Genomic DNA, 18,059 nt, shown 5'->3' with positions numbered 1-18,059 from the left:
TACAAACCGTGTGTCGCAGACTATGACGTAAATCTTCGTTGACAGAAATGTTTACAGAATTTTTACAGCATTGGAAAACGTTAAGAATGTTTGTCCTCCTACAGAAACCATATTAAAACAAAAATATATATTTCCCTCCACCATCTTTTTCCATTTTCAAACTTTTTTTTCCAAAAGACCAGGTCACCCAGGCGCCCGCCGTGGACCACCACAAAGAACACTATGCACCGGATCCTTATGCTTGCCACAGCAGGTGATTGGTCTCCAGGGGGGATCTTGTGTGGTTTTATCAAGCTCAATACACCCAGGAAGGAAATACCCAAAATACTCAAAGTAATACTCAATTACCCAATTGGTGTGTCCCATTATGTACATTCATTACTTGCCTCGTTTTTATACTTTAGAACGCCCAGAAAAGAGAAAGTGTTCATGTCTCACATCAGAATGACAAAAAAAAAGTGTCCTTTACGACTGCAATTACGTAACATTGTTGACTAACTGGACCGATCCATACTAGTCTATCGAAGAAACTGATAAGAAAATCTACTGTGAGCCAAGAGTGTATGCAGCACATGTCCAACCAGGGTCTTTTCATTTCTGTGCACTTTTCCATCTGCTTGTTTCCCACCAGCTCATGAAGTAAAGGGCGGCGCCCGTTAGTGCTATTTAAAGGGATCCAACCCCTGCCCGGTTCTCCACATCTTTGTCCAACCTTACGGTAACCACAGTCCCATTATCTCGTATATTTTACTCTAATCACAAATAATCTCTTGTTCTTTTATTCCGTACAGATGTCACTCACGTGGAGGTTAGTTCTGCTCTGCTGGCTTGCTGGTGCATGCCAAGGTGAGTCAAAATCAGAATCTGTATTTAGTTCATCGGTGGTTGATCTCCGGGCTGGAAGCAACTGGCCTCCTTTACAGCATCAGTATTGGTATCAGCCCTGAAAAACCCATATTAGTCCATCCCGAATTGACCTTGTTTTGGACCTTTTGGACCAAACCCGAGGTTCCGGTTTATTGAATACCGTATTTTCTGGACTATAAGTCGCTCAAAGCCAAAAATGCATCATTATAGGTAGAAAAAAACATACATAAGTCGCACTGGAGTATAAGTGGCATTTTTTGCAGGTAATTTATTTTACAAACTACTTGACATTTCGTCCTCTTGGAAGGCAAGTTCTAACAATAAAAGAATAGAGAACAGGCTGAATAGGTGTAAGATATGCTAACACAATGCTTATTCGGCTACACAAAAAATAAACATGAACACAAAAGGTGTCCAGTGTTTAATGGTAATGGTTTAATTTCATTTGAACATGCATCAGATTCCAATTGAGTGCATCCCATAATCAGTTCCCAGTTCCACATGTCCAAAAGGAGTAGGAAGAAGCAAAGCTTATTAAATCCTACCCCTCCATCTGGTACTTTTACAAACAGTAACTCTTACATTTGTTCACTTCCTGCTTTCCTAATATAATTTAAGTTTTGTTTTTTAAAATGTATTTCATACATTTTTATTTTTATGTTTATGTTTATGTTTATGTTTATTTTTATTTTTATTTTTATTTTTATTTTTATTTTTATCAGATTCCAATTGAGTGCATCCCATAATCAGTTCCTCCATCTGGTACTTTTACAATCACTAACTCTTACATTTGTTCACTTCCTGCTTTCCCAATATAATTTAAGTTGTAATTTAATTTAATTTAATTTAATTTAATTTAATTTAATTTAATTTAATTTAATTTAATTTAATTTAATTTAATTTAATTTAATTTAATTTAATTTAATTTAATTTAATTTAATTTAATTTAATTTAATTTAATTTAATTTAATTTAATTTAATAGCTAGAAAAAAAAACAGAAGTGGCATTTTTTGCGGGTAATTTATTTTCCGGATTTTACGCCATCTTGGAAGGCAAGTTGTAACAATAATAAAAGAATAGAGAACAGGCTGAATAGGTGTAAGATATGCTAACACAATGCTTATTCAGCTACACAAAAAATAAACATGAATACAAAAGGTGTCCAGTGTTTATGGAACATAAACGCGCTCTGGAGTATAAGTGGCAGGAACAGCCAACCTATGAAAAAAAGTGTGACTTATAGTCTGGAAAATACAGTCATTTGGGTCCATTCATCATGTTGAAGGAGTACTTTTCCTTACTGATACAAGGTGCAACAGTCAGGTACTTTTGTATCCCGAAGGGGTTAGCTTAGCTGGGAGTGCTAACCTTGGATATAGTACATTGGTGTGGATTTGTCCCTCGAGGGACAAAAAGACTCTTTCTGACTGCGCACGTCCTCCATGTTTTTAGCTGCTGAGGTATGTTTAGGTGAGCTCGGCTGCTTCAGTGACCTGCCCCCGTGGGGGGGCACCCCCCAGAGACCAGCCAGCGTCCTGCCGTGGCAAGCTGAACACATCGGCACCCGTTTCCTTCTCTTCACCCGGAGGAACAGCTACTACCAGGCAAGGAGGAAGCTGCCATCGCCGCTGACGATGACGATCATGTTGTGTTTCGTAAGATTACGTACCTTCATCATGTGACTTGTTGACGTCTGCAGGAGATCAAGACTGACAAAACCATTCAGGCTTCGAACTACAGCGGCTTGAGAAGGACTCGATTCGTCATTCCTGGTTACCTGCAAGAAGGAGATGAGGATTGGCCACAAGGGATGTGCAAGGTCAACGACACGCCGTTACGCTTTACTTACATGTCAAAGTATTGTAACATCAACGACACGCTGTTACACTTTACTGTCATGTCAAAGTATTGTAACATCAACGACACGCTGTTACGCTTTACTCACAATTCAAAGTACTGTAACATTAACAACACTGTTACGCTTTACTCACAATTCAAAGTACTGTAACATTAACGACACTGTTACGCTTTACTCACATGTCAAAGTACTGTAACATTAACAACACGCTATTACGCTTTACTCACATGTCAAAGTACTGTAACATTAACGACACCCCTATTACGCTTTACTCACATTTCAAAGTACTGTAACATTAACGACACCCCTATTACGCTTTACTCACATGTCAAAGTATTGTAACATTAACGACACCCCTATTACACTTTACTCACATGTCAAAGTATTGTAACATCAACGACACGCTGTTACGCTTTACTCACATGTCAAAGTATTGTAACATCAACGACACGCTGTTACGCTTTACTCACACGTCAAAGTATTGTTACATTAACGACACGCTGTTACGCTTTACTCACATGTATTGTAACAGTATTGTAACATTAACGACACCCCTATTACGCTTTACTCACATGTCAAAGTATTGTAACATTAACGACACTCCTATTACACTTTACTCACATGTCAAAGTATTGTAACACTAACGACACGCCGTTACGCTTTACTCACACGTCAAAGTATTGTAACATCAACAACACGCCGTTACGCTTTACTCACATGTCAAAGTATTGTAACATCAACGGCACGCTGTTACGCTTTACTCACACGTCAAAGTATTGTAACATCAACGACAAGCTGTTACGCTTTACTCACACGTCAAAGTATTGTAACATCAACGACACGCTGTTACGCTTTACTCACATGTCAAAGTATTGTAACATCAACGACACGCTGTTACGCTTTACTCACATTTCATAGTATTGTAACATTAATGACCCACTGTTACGCTTTACTCATATGTCAAAGTATTGTAACATCGACACGCTGTTACGCTTTACTCACAATTCAAAGTACTGTAACATTAACGACACTGTTACGCTTTACTCACATGTCAAAGTACTGTAACATTAACGACACGCTATTACGCTTTACTCACATTTCAAAGTACTGTAACATTAACGACACCCCTATTACGCTTTACTCCCATGTCAAAGTCAAACTCTCTCAGTTGAAAAACCCGACGCTTGACCTTGTGGCGTACCTGCATTACCTTTGCTACCTGCAGGACATCGTGAAGAAGGAGAACGTCAACTGCATCGCCGTGGAGTGGAAGAAGGGTGTGAGGACTCAGTATGCCCAGGCGGCCAATAATGGCAGGGTGGTGGCTGCCCAGGTGGCGTCCATGCTGACGTTTCTCATGGTAGGCATTGCCTTAGCGCCTTAGCACCTTAGCAACGGGGGTTCTATGTCTGCTTAACCAAATTGCTCAAATAAAGGCATGGCTAATGGCTAAGATGCTAAGATGGAACAGAGTGTGCCTGTGCATCTTACCTGTAGAGCCTGATCCACATGATCCACTCTGATATGGCTTTTGTATCAGCATCAGTGCCGTGCGGTCAGGTGAGGCATAGCCTAAAAAAAAATAATAATAACAAACGTAGCGCCATTATGCAGTCAGTGTATTTTCTCTATGCTTTTGTTTTATTTTGTGAATCTTGTGTGGAAAATGTGATTCCCTCGCCCCCCCTGTTAAAAGGTAACCGAGTTCAATTTCTCCCGGCCACACCCGCCAGACCTGTTCTCAATCAAGAAATCACTTAAATAGGACGAGTCTGAGCAAGTCAAAATCGAAACGTCGTGATCAAATTCAGGAACAAATGAGAAACTAACTGAGATCCATCAGTGTGGAAAAGCTTTGGGACTCCAGCCAACCACAGTGAGAGCCATGTACGTATGCACAAATGGCCAAAACATGGAACAGTGGAACTTGCCTCAGTTAAGGTAAAAAAAAACAAAACAAAAAACAGGAAGGGGGCAAAGAAATGTATTTATAAGGATTTGAAATAGTTTACTGCATGTCTAACTATAATTTATAATAACTATAATAACTTTTATCTTGGCTTTTTGGAAGGGATTAAGTAGATTTAGATTATTTCTGATGAGAAAAATCGATTATTTTAGCATACGCTTCGGTAGTCGCCCCTTTGAAGATGGAGTGATGCTAACCGAGGTTCCACTGTAGTAATTTGATATAATATCAAATTCCTTCATATGACTACGAAAACTGAGCAAGTTTTTCCCACCCAGGAAAACTACAAGCAGACATCTGATAAGTTCTACATCATCGGTCACAGCCTCGGCGCTCACGTTGCTGGAGAAGTTGGTAGCAAGATCAGCGGACTCGCACGTATCACGGGTAAACCACCCAACACTCGACATATCAGTACCAGTACTTCGGTAGTGCAGTATAATATATCTGGAATGATGATTGTTGTGCATTACTATAGGTGTATCCGGTGGCGTCATTAGGCCTATTTTAGGGGGCCTAAAATGTTATTAATTTGATATTTTTTATAGATTTTTAAAATAATTTTTATGGAAAAATATTTTTTTGTAAAAAAAAAAAAAAATATATATATATATATACAAAAAAGATTTATTTTTTTTACAAAAGTTTTTTTTACAACAAAAAAATTACAAAAAAAAATCTGACAAATTTCATATAATAGGGTAAAAGAAGGCTAATAAGCAAGCCAATAAGCAGGCTAATACTAGCCTACTAGTAGTAGTAATAATCAGAAGAATAATGATAGTAATAATAATAATAGGCTAATTAATAATATAATAATGATTTTCGAATTGATCACTTATTTGTTTTTTGGATTTTTTTGAATGTCTACTAAATTCATTCATATCCTGTGCATCTCCAGGGGGGCTAAGACCCCCCCCCCAGTCCACAGAACCTAGTGACGCCCCTGGGTGTATATGTAAGTGGGCGTGGTTTAACCAGATGGGCGATCTGGCGTGCATCCATTTTCTGGCAGAGTTTTCAATTCTAAGATGTTGACTGCGCTTCGCCTGCGCCCCGAATAGACCAGCTACGGAGCTGGCGGTTTTCCTGCAACTTTGGCGTGCTGTTTTGTCACAAAATTGTCACGGCACTGAGTTGAAAATGTGGACTGCCCATGCCCAGTCCAGTCTACCAAATGACCGAATTGGCTGGGCGCAGCGGTGCACTGGACCAAATCACCACTGCGTGGGCTGCGCCTTGCTCTGCCACCCTGCGCCACCTTGTGCTGTGCCACGAAACTAGACCCCATGATGTCCATGCTGTGTTTTTTTTCACTAAATGAGGCTGGATGCCTTCCACAGTGGTGCACACACACCAGGTTGATAAGCTGCACACTCCTGTATCACTCTCTCGTCTTTTTAGTGCCTTAGTGGGGCAGCACTTGCGTCACAGACAGCAGTCATCTTTCATTTCCTGCAACGCTACACTAGCCATTTAACCTAGCTAGCTGAGGCGCGCCTCCCCCGGCTGTAGGGACCGCTGTAGCCTTGACGCAGCCTTGAATTGCTGTCTAAAAATAACGTTTATTCATAATGAGAATTTCCCTTCCCGCGATTACAGATAATGAGTAGCTGTACTCGTTTCATGCTCGTAATTGGCAAAAACGCAACGAGTACCCGTCTCATTCCTATCCGTGACTTGGCAGGACTGGACCCAGCTGAACCTTACTTCAGTGACACAATTGCAGCCGTGCGTCTGGACACAACTGATGCCACCTTTGTGGATGTCATTCACACTGACGGACTTCCTTTCAACTCCAAACTTGGTACATTTTCTTATTATTATTGTTAAGTTAAGCTAAGTTAAGTACAGGCAATCATCCACACAGTCTGGAGATCGGACCCAAAACTCGGGTCCGATTATCCGCTTGGGAATGTGTGGAGTTTGCATGTTCCCCCCCGCGCATGCGTGGGTTTTCTCCGGGTTCTCCGGTTTCCTCCCACATTCCATTCATGTGAGATTGATTGGTGACTCTGAATCGGGTCAACTGATGGAGTAACTGAAATGTTTTGCTCTGCGCCATCGCAGGTCTTGGTATGGTTCAGCCCCTTGGACACGTTGACTTCTACCCCAACGGAGGGGAGCTGATGCCTGGTTGCAACGCTAACAAGGGCAATCCAAAAGACCTGGATGCTATCTGGCAAGGTAACGTCAACATACCAGGTGATCAATTAAGGCCGGGTTATATTGTCACGCAAAATAAGGGCTCCCAAACTGCAGGGCGCGGCGCATCAAAAACACACGTCTATCAAAAACACACGGTACCACGGTACTAAACTAGAACGGAAGAAGTCCGCTATTGTTTTATTCAACTTTCATTTAGCAACACTTGCTAACGGTTAGGTCTGGGTGGGTTAGGTCTGGGTCTGAAAGGGCTATGTCAAGGTTTGGATAGGTTAAATCTGGAAAGGTTAAGTAGGGGTCTGGGAGACTTTGGTCTGGGTTTGGATAGGTTAGGTCTGGGTCTGGAAAGGTTAAGTAGGGGTCTGGGAGACTTAGGTCTGGGTTTGGATAGGTTCGGTTTGGGTCTGGAAAGGTTAAGTAGGGGTCTGGGAGACTTAGGTCTGGGTTTGGATAGGTTAGGTCTGGAAAGGTTAAGTAGGGGCCTGGCAGAGTTAGGTCTGGGTTTAGATAGGTTAGGTCTGGGTCTGGAAAGGTTAAGTAGGGGTTTGGGGAGACTTCGGTCTGGGTCTGGAAAGGTTAAGTAGGGGTCTGGGAGACTTAGGTCTGGGTTTGGATAGGTTAGGTCTGGGTCTGGAAAGGTTGAGTAGGGGTCTGGGAGACTTAGGTCTGGGTTTGGATAGGTTCGGTTTGGGTCTGGAAAGGTTAAGTAGGGGTCTGGGAGACTTAGGTCTGGGTTTGGATAGGTTAGGTCTGGAAAGGTTAAGTAGGGGTCTGGGAGACTTAGGTCTGGGTTTCGATAGGTTAGGTCTGGAAAGGTTAAGTAGGGGTCTTGGGAGAGTTAGGTCTGGGTTTGGATAGGTTAGGTCTGGAAAGGTTAAGTAGGGGTCTGGGAAACTTAGATCTGGGTTTAGATAGGTTAGGTCTGGGTCTGGAAAGGTTAAGTAGGGGTTTGGGAGACTTCGGTCTGGGTCTGGAAAGGTTAAGTAGGGGTCTGGGAGACTTAGGTCTGGGTTTGGATAGGTTAGGTCTGGAAAGGTTAAGTAGGGGTCTGGGAGACTTAGGTCTGGGTTTGGATAGGTTAAATACGGGTCTGGAAAGGTTAAGTAGAGGTCTGGGAGAGTTAGGTCTGGGTTTGGATAGGTTAGGTCTGGGTCTGGAAAGGTTAAGTAGGGGTCTGGGAGACTTAGGTCTGGGTCTGGAAGGAATAAGTTTGGGTCTAGGAGGGTTGGAGGGCTGCATAGCTGGACGTCCATCACTTCAGTCTTTGTTCATCAGCATCTCTTGACTTAGTCCCCTTTTGCTGCCATATTTCCTGTCAGGTACCAGAAGGTTCGACCCCTGCAATCATGTGCGAGCCTACCAGTACTACAAGGAGAGTATCGCCAAACCTCAGGGCTTTGTTGGATTCCCTTGCTCCGATGCGGACACTTTTGTAGCTGTGAGTCCAAGCTAACACGTTTTCCTCATATTTTGCCCATCTCTATGCTTCTCTAGAACGTTCTTTGAGGTGACAGTTCCTTTGACTTCAACCCACCGTATGGGGTCTTCAAATAAGAGGGGGGGGGGGAGTCTTGTTGTATTGCAGTCACTGGGGATTGAATGATTGATGTGTCTCATCTTTGCTGGGCTGGGCTCTTTTACCATGTCTTTACTGTACTGGGTTCTTTTACCAAGTCTTATCTTTGCTTTACAGGGTTCTTTTACCATGTCTTATCTTTGCTCTACTGGGCTCTTTTATCATTCCTTTGCTGTGTTGGGTAATTTTACCATGTCTCATCTTTGCTGGGCTCTTTTACCATGTCTTTACTGTACTGGGTTCTTTTACCATGTCTTATCTTTGCTCTACTGGTCTCCTTTATCATGTCTTTGCTGTGTTGGCTAATTTTACCATGTCTCATCTTTGCTGGGCTGGGCTCTTTTACCATGTCTTTGCTGTACAGGGTTCTTTTACCATGTCTTATCTTTGCTCTACTGGGCTCTTTTACCATGTCTTTGCTGTAATGGGCTCTTTTACCATGTCTTATCTTTTCTCTACTGGGCTCTTTTACCATGTCTTTGCTGTACTGGGTTCTTTTACCATGTCTTATCTTTGCTCTACTGGGCTCTTTTATCATGTCTTTGTTGTGTTGGGTAATTTTACCATGTCTCATCTTTGCTGGGCTGGCTCTTTTACCATGTCTTTACTGTACTGGGTTCTTTTTCCAAGTCTTATCTTTGCTGTGCTGGGTTGTTTTACCATGTCTTATCTTTGCTTCACTGGGCTCTTTTATCATGCATTTGCTGTGTTGGGTAATTTTTCCATGTCTCATCTTTGCTGGGCTCTTTTACCATGTCTTTGCTGTACAGGGTTCTATTACCATGTCTTATCTTTGCTCTACTGGGCTCTTTTATCATGTCTTTGCTGTGCTGGGTAATTTTATCATGTCTCATATTTGCTGGGCTGGGCTCTTTTACCATGTCTTTGCTATACAGGGTTCTTTTACCAAGTCTTTTCTTTGCTGTGCTGGGTTCTTTTACCATACCTTGTCTTTGCTGGGTTGTGTTCTTTGACCATGTCTTATCTTTGCTGTACCGGGTTCTTTTACCATGTCTTATCTTTTCTCTACTGGGTTTTTTACCGTCTTGACTATTCTGTAATAGATTGTGTTACCATGTTTTTTTTTTGCTGTGCTGGGTTCTTTAACCATGTCTTATCTACACAGTGCTGGGTTCTTTTACCATGTCTTGTCTTTGCAGGGAAAGTGTTTTCCATGCGGTGACGACATATGTCCTCTGATGGGCTTCATGGCGGATTGGAGACCTGTGACGAATACCACCTCCAAGTACTTCGTTACCACAGGAAGTTCTGACCCCTTTGGACGTAGGTTTCTGTGAAGATATGATTTTGGCTTTGTAAGAAGCGTGCAGGGACGTTAGCGGCCATATTAGACCAGAAGTACACTTACTTACTTGTGTTTTCAATGTTGGCTTGGTTGCCCATCTGACTTTTTTCATGCTTTCCCTTTAAGGCCATGAAAGATGCGCTAGCCATGAACGAGTTGTTCAAAAATCACACACTTTTTACTGAATGGAGACTCACTTAGACACAATGAAAACAGGAAAGCAGCTCACATGTATTCAATGCTGCGACTTTTACAATGACTCAAATGACGACTAGAATTGTTGAAATGAGTCGATTATAAAAGGAGCAACAATGTGGACACTTTGTGTCTGATAGGATACAGCTACAACATCAAGGTCACCTTGGATGGCCCCAGCTGGTCCAACCCAGGATTCATGTACGTGGCCCTGGCTGGACAACGCCTCTTCACCGAGGAGCACCGGATTCATGTGTAAGACGCTTTTCACCTCATGCGTTACTACACCTCACTACTTCTACATGTACCATACACACCATACTGTATACCATTCACACACATACTATATATCACACTACTTCATGTACCATACACACCATATTATATACCACACTACTTCATGTACCATACACACCATACTGTACCTCACTACTTCATGTACCATACACACCATACTATACCTCACTACTTCATGTACCATACACACATACTATATCCCACTACTTCATGTACCATACACATGTGTACATACATACATACTGGTACATGAAGTAGTGGGGTATAGTATGTGTGCACACATACTATACCCCACTACTTCATGTACCATACACGCACATACTATACCCCACTACTTCATGTACCATACAATATACCATACGCCACTACTTCATATACCATACAAACCATACTATACCCCACTACTTCATGTACCATGCCCACATTCTATATACCCCACTACTTCATGTACCATACACACACATACTATATAGCACACTACTTCATGTACCATACACACACATACTATATAGCACACTACTTCATATACCATACACACACATACTATATAGCACACTACTTCATGTACCATACACACACATACTATACCCCACTACTTCATGTACCATACACACACATACTATATATCACACTACTTCATGTACCATACACACACATACTATACCCCACTACTTCATGTACCATACACACACATACTATATATCACACTACTTCATGTACCATACACACATATACTATATATCACAGTACTTCATGTACCGTACACACACATACTATATATCACACTACTTCATGTACCATACACACACATACTATACCCCACTACTTCATGTACTATACACACACATACTATATATCACACTACTTCATGTACCATACACACAAATACTATACCCCACTACTTCATGTACCATACACAGATATACTATATACCACACTACTTCATGTACCATACACAATAAAGAAAGTCTATCTATCATACACACATATACTATATACCCCACTACTTTGTGTACCATACACACACATACTATATATCACACTACTTCATGTACCATACACACACATACTATATATCACACTACTTCATGTACCATACACACACATACTATACCCCACTACTTCATGTACTATACACACACATACTATATATCACACTACTTCATGTACCATACACACAAATACTATACCCCACTACTTCATGTACCATACAATATACCATACACACACATACTATACGCCACTACTTCATATACCATACAAACCATACTATACCCCACTACTTCATGTACCATGCCCACATTCTATATACCCCACTACTTCATATACCATACACACACATACTATATAGCACACTACTTCATGTACCATACACACACATACTATATAGCACACTACTTCATGTACCATACACATGTGTACATACATACATACTGGTACATGAAGTAGTGGGGTATAGTATGTGTGCACACATACTATACCCCACTACTTCATGTACCATACACACACATACTATACCCCACTACTTCATGTACCATACACACACATACTATACGCCACTACTTCATATACCATACAAACCATACTATACCCCACTACTTCATGCCCACATTCTATATACCCCACTACTTCATGTACCATACACACACATACTATATAGCACACTACTTCATGTACCATACACACATACTATACTATATACCACACTACTTCATGTACCATACACACATATACTATATATCACACTACTTCATGTACCATACACACACATATACTATATATCACACTACTTCATGTACCATACACACATATATTATATACCACACTACTTCATGTACCATACACACACATACTATACCCCACTACTTCATGTACCATACACACATATATTATATACCACACTACTTCATGTACCATACACAATAAAGAAAGTCTATCTATCATACACACATATACTATATACCCCACTACTTCGTGTACCATACACACATATACTATATACCACACTACTTCATGTACCATACACACACATACTATACCTTCTTACTATACCTACCATAGTACATACTATACCACATTACTTCATGTCAAAGTCAATCCCACAGGACCAAAACTCCAAGCCTACTTTAAGTTGTCGTTACGCCCCAGTAATACTTCCAGTAATATCAGACTGCAGTAATAACAGATGAGTATTAGCTGAAGCTGTCTCTCTTCAGGGGTATGATGAAGCCAGGAAAGACGTATGAAGTGCGTGTTGATGCCGAGGTAGACGTGGGCGAAGTGACAGAGGTGAGATTCCGCTGGAACAACCACATCGTCAATCCTTTGAATCCCAAGTATGGAGCATCCAAGGTGGAGCTGCTGGGGGGAGACAAGAAGATGTAAGTTCTGTTCTGCTTGATTTGTTTAATTAATGAATAATAATTATTTAAACACTATTTAAATGCTCTTTTCAAACGGTGTTATAATAAAATATTTTATGTATCAATATAATGTACAATAAAAATCAGAAAATGTGTCTTTATATTGTAATGGCCCTCAAGTTCCTCTGCAAGATGAGTGTAGTCTTAGTTAATTCCACTAGAGGGCAGCATTGGACTTTCGAGCTCGTAGATGTGTGAGGAGTGATTTCTTCAGCTTAAATAATCAGCAGTCTTGAGTTGTAGATATTTTATAAGACAAAGCCTCTGTGTCCAACACTTCCACTAAATCACTTTATGTCTTCTTTCTCTCGCAGAAGTTATTTCTGTGGAAAAGAAAATGTGGCGGAGAATGTGATCCAGGCGGTCCTTCCATGCCAAGAATAACAACCACTGTTATGCATCAATCGATAAAGGCTGGAGATCATTTTTAATAAAGATGCTGAATGCAAACCATTTGTCTTATTTTCAGTAGTCCTGTACTTGTCATTCATTCATGCATCCAACGTATAATCATAATAATATTGTATTTGTTTGGCCTTACCTGCAGATCGCCTGTACTCAGTAAATGCACGAGGACTGAACCTTGGGGGACGCCTTGAATGATTGGTGTGCAGCAAAAATTAAAAGCCTTATAAAAGCCTTCTAATGAAGGCAACGCATGCTGTATGTATCTATATTAGCTATATTAGCCTACTATCAAAATGACTAAGTTGGCTAAAAATACATAAGGAGCCTTCATGATGAAATGTTTATTTTCCCCGCAGTGCATCCTGTAGGGAATGACGCGTCATGTGACTACTGTGTTGTACGATGCCGCCTCAAGTTTAACTTCGTTACAATATTAATAAATTATGCGTAATTGTATAAATAAAATAAGATAAATACAGTTTAAGTTTGATTTCCGTGCAAATATCAAGCAAGTCAGTGCAAAGGGTAAAACGCAGCAGCTATCGCTATCCTGGTGTTAACTTGTCGGGTAGCTAGCTAGCTAGCTAGCTAGATAGATAGATGAATAAAGTATCTACCTAACCAACGTAGCTATCCTGGTGTTAACTTGTCAGCTGCTAGCGAGCTAGCTCGGTAGATAGATGAATAAAGTATCTACCTAACCAACGTAGCTATCCTGGTGTTAACTTGTCCGTGTTATTCAGCTGTGAATGTTAAAAATTTTACGTGTTGCTTCAAACCAACTTTATTTAAACGTTCCAGACCCGAGGCATTTCACGCCGAACGAACTTCCTGGTTCAAAGGTCAGGCAAGTCCCCCCCCTTACGTAGCTGTCCAAGGCAAATGCCTGTAACACTCGGACCCGAGCAACAAAACACAATAATATCACAATAATAATAAAATAAAACAAAATAATATACGTGTCATTCGAAATATATACTGAGGAAAATCAGAGATCACTTTTTCTTTTTCCTTTTGGGATCCATGGCCCATCACACAGCCGCCGGTTTGTTTCCAACAGGCACCTGCCTGGCATCCCGCCCTGCTCATAGAAACGTGTGTCGCAGACTATGACGTAAATCTTCGTTGACAGAAATGTTGAAATGTAATATTTACTCAGAAAAATATATATATATATATTTACTCAGCAAAAAAATATATATATTTACTCAGCATTCATACACTGGAGAACGTTCTAAAAACAATTCATACGAAGAACAAGCTTAAGTGACATGTTTTCTATTTTTATTTTTTTTGTTCTTATTTTCAAGCAATATCCCTCGCACATTGCTTTCTTTGTTATTTATTTAAAATTTTTATTTATGTTGATATTGTTCTGTAGAATTGCACTTTTATGTTCCTGTAATTCTGCTTATATTGTTATTGTTTTGTACAATTGAAGCTTGTAATAAAATATATATAAAAAATGAGGCATGTACAGTAAGAAAAAAAAAATATATATATATATATATATTTACTCGGCATTGGAAAACGTTAAAAATGTTTGTGTCATGTTTGTCCTCCTAGAGAAATCATATGTAAACAAAAAATATATTTCCCTCCCCCATCTTTTTCCATTTTCAAATTTTTTTCAAAAAACCTCCAGGGAGCCACGGGTTGCCGACCCCCCCCAGGCTTAGAGTGTTGACAAGGACAAAGAACGGCAATAACTTCCTCAAACCTTTCATCATGTGAATTTGAAAGTTTCCGTTTTGATTCTGGTTCCTAGCAATTCTTGATTTGGATACTTTTAAAGAGGCAGGGTCCTAAAAGTTAGCACGAGGGCGCTAAATAGAGTTTTTTCATTCATTCATTTTCTACCGCTTTTCCTCACGAGGGTCGCTGGAGCCTATCCCAGCTGTCTTCGGGCGTAAGGCGGGGTACACCCTGGACTGGTGGCCAGCCAATCACAGGGCACATATAGACAAACAACCATTCACACTCACATTCATAGCTATGGACAATTTGGAGTGGCTAATTAACCTAGCATGTTTTTGGAATGTGGGAGGAAACCGGAGTACCCGGAGAAAACCCACGCATGCACGGGGAGAACATGCAAACTCCACACAGAGATGCCTGAGGGTGGGATTGAACCCTGGTCTCCTAGCTGTGAGGTCTGCGCGCTAACCCCTAGACCACCGTGCCGCCCCCTAAACAGAGTTTTTGAATGAAAATGTCTGAACTTACCGGTCCAGGGTGGACGCCCCGCCTCGCGCTCAAGTCAGCTGGGATAGATTTCCAGCATGACCCCGTGACCCCGTGACCCCATGACCGTAAGCATTGCGATTCTTTGCAGATGAATACATAACAATGAGATGTTCATACGTTCATCAAGCAGCATCGGCATCGCCATTGACTGACATTTCACGTTCACGCGCTAATTCCCCCCCGAGAAAGCCTGTATATATCTGTATCTCCAAAAGGCTGGTCGTACGCCAAGTTTCTTTTCTAAAAGAGGAAGCTTTAAGACAACAATGAAGGCTTGAAATCACGGCTACCTCCAGTTCTGTTCTTCGCAGTGATCATTTAACTGACTATAGGGGTGCTATTTCATGTCTTGAGGGCTCTAATAATGTTAAACATTGCATGTAGAAGGTCATAAACAAGTTTTCTTTGTTTTTTTGTCTTATTTCCTCATATTATGTCTACTATATCAGGTAACAGGAGTGTAAAGGTGACTATAGGGGTGTTATTTCATGTCTCAACAGCTCTAATAATGTTAAAAATTTCATTTAGAAGGTGATAAACAAGCTTTCTATGTTTTATATATCTTATTTTCTCCTATTATGTCTACTATATCAGGTAACAGGCGTGTAAAGGTGGCTGTAGGGGTGTTATGTCATGTCTTGAGAGCTCTAATGTTCGGCATCGGCATCGCCATTGACTGACATTTCACGTTCACGCGCTAATTCCCCCCCGAGAAAGCCTGTATATATCTGTATCTCCAAAAGGCTGGTGCACGTGCACGTGCGCATGTGTGGGCAATGCACTCATTAATGTGTCGGTGGCCTTTTTGCTGGTTTATGAAGTCCTGATTGCGTGTCATTGTTTTTTTGGCTTCATTGGTTGGAAGGCGCAGCGTGTAATTAAGCTGGCAAATACGCGGCTTTAAAAAAAAAAAAAAAAAAAAAGGCGAGCTGCCATTCTCATCACCGTGCTAACAAAGTGCATTCCAAATCGCTCTGCCTTCCCTTTTCGCCGAGCCATCAAGGCACAATACCAATCACAGGAAGCGACTCTGCTTCCTGCCTGACTGCATTAATGATATTAATAAAATAGCAAAGTGAATGTGTGGGCTCTGTCTTGAAATCCTCTATAAAGACGTGTGTCTTTGTCTCACCGTCTTGTTTGTCTTTCCGTGATTGGCTCATTGAGAGTGAAGGCTAATGACAAAATAGCAGGCTAATTCCTGTAATTACGGGAATTTCCAAATGACAGCGCTTCCTTTCACCGCTCTTTAAGCCGCTGGCTTTGAGGGTGGCATTGTTAGCGACGTTCATTTTAGCGACAACTCGGGAACGAGGCGGCGGCGGCGGAGGGCGGAGGGGGGGGGGGGGGGGGAATGGCACCTTTAAAGAGTGCTTACAAAACAAATGTAACCCCTGACCGCCGAGTCGCTTTAGCGAATAACTTTATTTGTCAAGAAAGCCAGAGACGCGCGGCCGACAACATCCGACCACCGCGTCGGCGGCACTCGTGCGCCAAGCATGATTGCAAGGGGCCACATTTTTCATTCTAATCTCGCATCATGTCTCGAGTAAAAAAGGTACATGTCCAAGTCGGGTCTCAAGTCTTTAATCCCAAGTTTTGGGTATCATATCAAGGAAAGACATACATGTCAAGGCTCAAGTCTTTAATCCCAAGTCTCAAGTCGAGTCTCAAGTAAAGAGGTACATGTCCAAGTCAAGTGTCAGGTCTTTAATCCCGAGTATTGGTTCACATATCGAGTAAAGACGTCCATGTCAAGGCTCAAGTCTTTAATCCCAATCTCGAGTCATGTCTCAAGTAAAGAGGTACAGGTCCAAGTCAAGTCTCAGGTCTTTAATCCCAAGTATTGGTTCACATATCGAGTAAAGACGTCCATGTCAAGGCTCAAGTCTTTAATCCCAATCTCGAGTCATGTCTCAAGTAAAGAGGTATAGGTCCAAGTCAAGTCTCAAGTCTTAAATGCCAAATATCAGGTCACATCTCAAAATAAAGCCTTCCATGTCAAGGCTCAAGTCTTTAATCCCAAGTCTCAAGTCGAGTCTCAAGTAAAGAGGTACATGTCCAAGTCAAGTGTCAGGTCTTTAATCCCGAGTATTGGTTCACATATCGAGTAAAGACGTCCATGTCAAGGCTCAGGTCTTTAATCCCAAGTCTCAAGTCGAGTCTCAAGTAAAGAGGTACATGTCCATGTCAAGTCTCAAGTCTTTAATCCCAATCTCGAGTCAAGTCTCAAGTCTTAAATGCCAAATATCAGGTCACATCTCAAAATAAAGGCTTCCATGTCAAGTCTGAAGTCTTTAATCCCAAATCTCAAGTCGAGTCTCAAGTAAAGATGAGCAATTCCAAACTCAAGTCTCAAGCCTTTAATCCCAAATATTGGGTCACATTGCCAATAAAGGCTTCCATATCAAGTCTCAAGTCTTTAATCCCAAGTCTCAAGTCGAGTCTCAGGTAAAGACTAGCAATTCCAAAGTCAAATCTCAAGTCTTTAATCCCAAGTATTGGTTCACATATCGAGTAAAGACGTCCATCTCAAGGCTCAAGTCTTTAATCCCAATCTCGAGTCATGTCTCAAGTAAAGAGGTACAGGTCCAAGTCAAGTCTCAAGTCTTAAATACCAAATATCAGGTCACATCTCAAAATAAAGGCTTCCATGTCAAGTCTGAAGTCTTTAATCCCAAATCTCAAGTCGAGTCTCAAGTAAAGAGGTACATGTCCAAGTCAAGTCTCAGGTCTTTAATCCCGA

The 18,059-nt window shown here is 41.1% G+C and overlaps 1 protein-coding gene and 1 long non-coding RNA gene across 12 annotated transcripts in view; one reads left to right on the top strand and one right to left on the bottom strand.

Moving 5' to 3' along the window:
- The window catches only part of LOC131107047 (uncharacterized), a 33,112-nt gene extending 19,024 nt beyond the window's left edge, over positions 1–14,088 (bottom strand). For 2 of the 10 annotated variants that reach the window (XR_009120188.1, XR_009120186.1), the window contains exons 1-6: positions 13,200–13,676; positions 9,811–12,596; positions 9,580–9,729; positions 4,218–4,298; positions 3,937–4,135; positions 2,538–2,645 (exon numbers count right to left, since the gene is read on the bottom strand). This is a non-coding gene — a long non-coding RNA (uncharacterized LOC131107047). The other 8 variants (XR_009120189.1, XR_009120193.1, XR_009120195.1 and 5 more) reach the window with 8 other exon arrangements.
- LOC131107044 (inactive pancreatic lipase-related protein 1-like) lies at positions 47–13,128 on the top strand. 2 transcript variants are annotated; one of them, XM_058056684.1, is made up of 14 exons: positions 47–253; positions 641–718; positions 792–846; positions 2,321–2,472; positions 2,568–2,687; positions 3,952–4,086; positions 4,974–5,082; positions 6,383–6,502; positions 6,766–6,882; positions 8,181–8,299; positions 9,598–9,721; positions 10,079–10,193; positions 12,452–12,616; positions 12,973–13,128. In XM_058056684.1, exons 3-14 carry the CDS (start codon positions 792–794, stop codon positions 13,040–13,042), a joined length of 1,401 nt encoding a protein of 466 aa, XP_057912667.1. In that variant the 5' UTR covers positions 47–253; positions 641–718; the 3' UTR covers positions 13,043–13,128. The 2 variants fall into 2 exon arrangements, with proteins under 2 accessions (XP_057912667.1, XP_057912666.1); XM_058056683.1 differs by having other exon boundaries at positions 632–718.
- Positions 14,089–18,059: the final 3,971 nt, after the last annotated feature.

The sequence above is a fragment of the Doryrhamphus excisus genome, chromosome 19 (genome assembly GCF_030265055.1).
Source record: "Doryrhamphus excisus isolate RoL2022-K1 chromosome 19, RoL_Dexc_1.0, whole genome shotgun sequence".
Lineage (NCBI taxonomy): Eukaryota > Metazoa > Chordata > Actinopteri > Syngnathiformes > Syngnathidae > Doryrhamphus > Doryrhamphus excisus.
This window is presented reverse-complemented; position numbering and strand designations above follow the sequence as displayed.